At 42.2% G+C, this 2,109-nt stretch overlaps 1 protein-coding gene across 1 annotated transcript in view; it reads left to right on the top strand.

Annotated features, from left to right (window-relative positions):
- Positions 1 to 2,109, top strand: part of Pabpc1 (poly(A) binding protein cytoplasmic 1) — a 14,699-nt gene that overhangs the window by 7,410 nt on the left and 5,180 nt on the right. Inside the window, exons 5-7 of the mRNA XM_021183352.2 lie at positions 1 to 96; positions 424 to 561; positions 742 to 837. Coding sequence (XP_021039011.1) covers positions 1 to 96; positions 424 to 561; positions 742 to 837 — 330 coding nt within the window. The remainder of the gene's footprint in view (positions 97 to 423; positions 562 to 741; positions 838 to 2,109) is intronic.

Raw genomic sequence — 2,109 nt, 5'->3', positions numbered from 1 at the left:
GGGCCTGCCTTAAGTGTGAAAGTAATGACAGATGAAAGTGGAAAATCCAAAGGATTTGGATTTGTAAGCTTTGAAAGGCATGAAGATGCGCAGAAAGTAAGAGACTAAATCATTTTTTATTCTTTCAAAGGCGGGTACAAAACTTGCTCTGGTATTGAAATTTATATACATTATTAAAATGTGTATACATTTATATGCCAACATAAATGGAAACTACGCATTGTAATCAATTATTTGCATTCTATGTATTAGAGTTGGGAGCGTGTACACCCTTTAGCCTGGAGATTTGGGGAATGGTCTATTGTTAATGTTAGTAATTGGACAAATTTTCCTTGCTAATGAGATATATGTACTTTTCGCAAGTAACGGGAGGGTTTTTGTTTTTTTGTTTGTTTTTTTTTTTTTTTTTTTGGTTTCTATAAGGCTGTGGATGAGATGAATGGGAAGGAGCTTAATGGAAAACAGATTTATGTTGGTCGAGCTCAGAAAAAAGTGGAACGGCAGACGGAACTTAAGCGCAAATTTGAGCAGATGAAGCAGGATAGGATCACCAGATATCAGGTTCGTATTTACTCGGACAAGCACATAAGGCAGGGATGAGGAAACCTATTTTATGTTCATTTCAGTTACTTCAGGTAACAGTTTGGGAGGGAAGAGGAGATGTGGGCTCTTAAAGTAATAGGTGTGCTTAGGTAGCACGAGAGTCTTCCTGCCCTCTCTTCATAGTTTCCTTCTTTTCAGGGTGTGAACCTTTATGTGAAAAATCTTGATGACGGTATTGATGATGAGCGTCTCCGGAAGGAGTTTTCTCCGTTTGGTACAATTACCAGTGCAAAAGTAANNATGGAGGGTGGGCGNAGCAAAGGGTTTGGTTTTGTATGTTTCTCATCCCCTGAAGAAGCCACTAAAGCAGTTACAGAGATGAATGGTAGAATTGTGGCCACGAAGCCACTGTATGTAGCTTTAGCTCAGCGCAAAGAAGAGCGCCAGGCTCACCTCACTAACCAGTATATGCAGAGGATGGCAAGTGTACGAGCTGTGCCCAACCCCGTGATCAACCCCTACCAGCCAGCACCTCCTTCAGGTTACTTCATGGCAGCTATCCCACAGGTGAGTGTGAAGAAGAAACTAAGTCAGGTTGGCTTCATAAGCTCTCCACGATAGAGCACTAAGTTGTTATTCGAATTGGGAAGACAAATGGCAAGGGTGGTAGAGTCAGTTGTTTTGAGAGCATGTAATGATAGTTGTGTGTTGTGGAGGGATTACCCCCTAAAGCTGATGGGCTTATTTTCTTTACCCAGACTCAGAACCGTGCTGCATACTATCCTCCTAGCCAAATTGCTCAACTAAGACCAAGTCCTCNCTGGACTGCTCAGGGTGCCAGACCTCATCGTAAGCCTCATTTAGTTGTATCTGGGAATTGGAGACTGGGGGTGGGAGTAGGGGCCTGTGTATAGCTCAGTGATATAACAATTACCTTCCCATGTGCTAGGCTGTGGGTTCAATTCCCCAGTGCTATCATATGAGGCAAATTTGTCCTATTGTAGTGATAAATTGCTTCTGATAATTTATAGTTGGTAGATTTGGCTCTTTTTGATTTTGAAATGTGTAGCTTAGGCTGGCCCTGATCTAGCAAGCCTCCTACCTTATCTTTGTGACTGCTAAGATGGGTATTGGCTGACTGTCATGCCCAGCTCCAAGTTTAAAAACAAAGAAAAAAAATGCCATCAGTGGGTATTTGCTTCAATTCTTCATTTGCCTTGGTAGCAATAGCTTTCATTCTGTAGGGTTATGTGTGGCATTTTGGTCCTCACCCATGGTATAGCAAGCTGGGTTTCAGGAGCTCTTGGTGTTTTTTCTTAATCCTTTTTTATTTTAATCTCCGATATTAAATTGAAACTCACTTTCTGTAAGGGTCTTGGCTTTTCATACAACCCTTAGCCCTAGGAAAGCTTAGGCTTTGACTCACTTAGTGAAGTTCCTGGTTCATACAGGTTCTTTCTTTTGAATGCAGCATTCCAGAATATGCCCGGTGCTATCCGCCCAGCTGCTCCTAGACCACCATTTAGTACGATGAGACCAGCTTCCTCACAGGTTCCACGAGTCATG

The sequence above is a fragment of the Mus caroli genome, chromosome 15, assembly GCF_900094665.2.
Source record: "Mus caroli chromosome 15, CAROLI_EIJ_v1.1, whole genome shotgun sequence".
Classification (NCBI taxonomy): Eukaryota; Metazoa; Chordata; class Mammalia; order Rodentia; family Muridae; genus Mus; species Mus caroli.
This window is presented reverse-complemented; position numbering and strand designations above follow the sequence as displayed.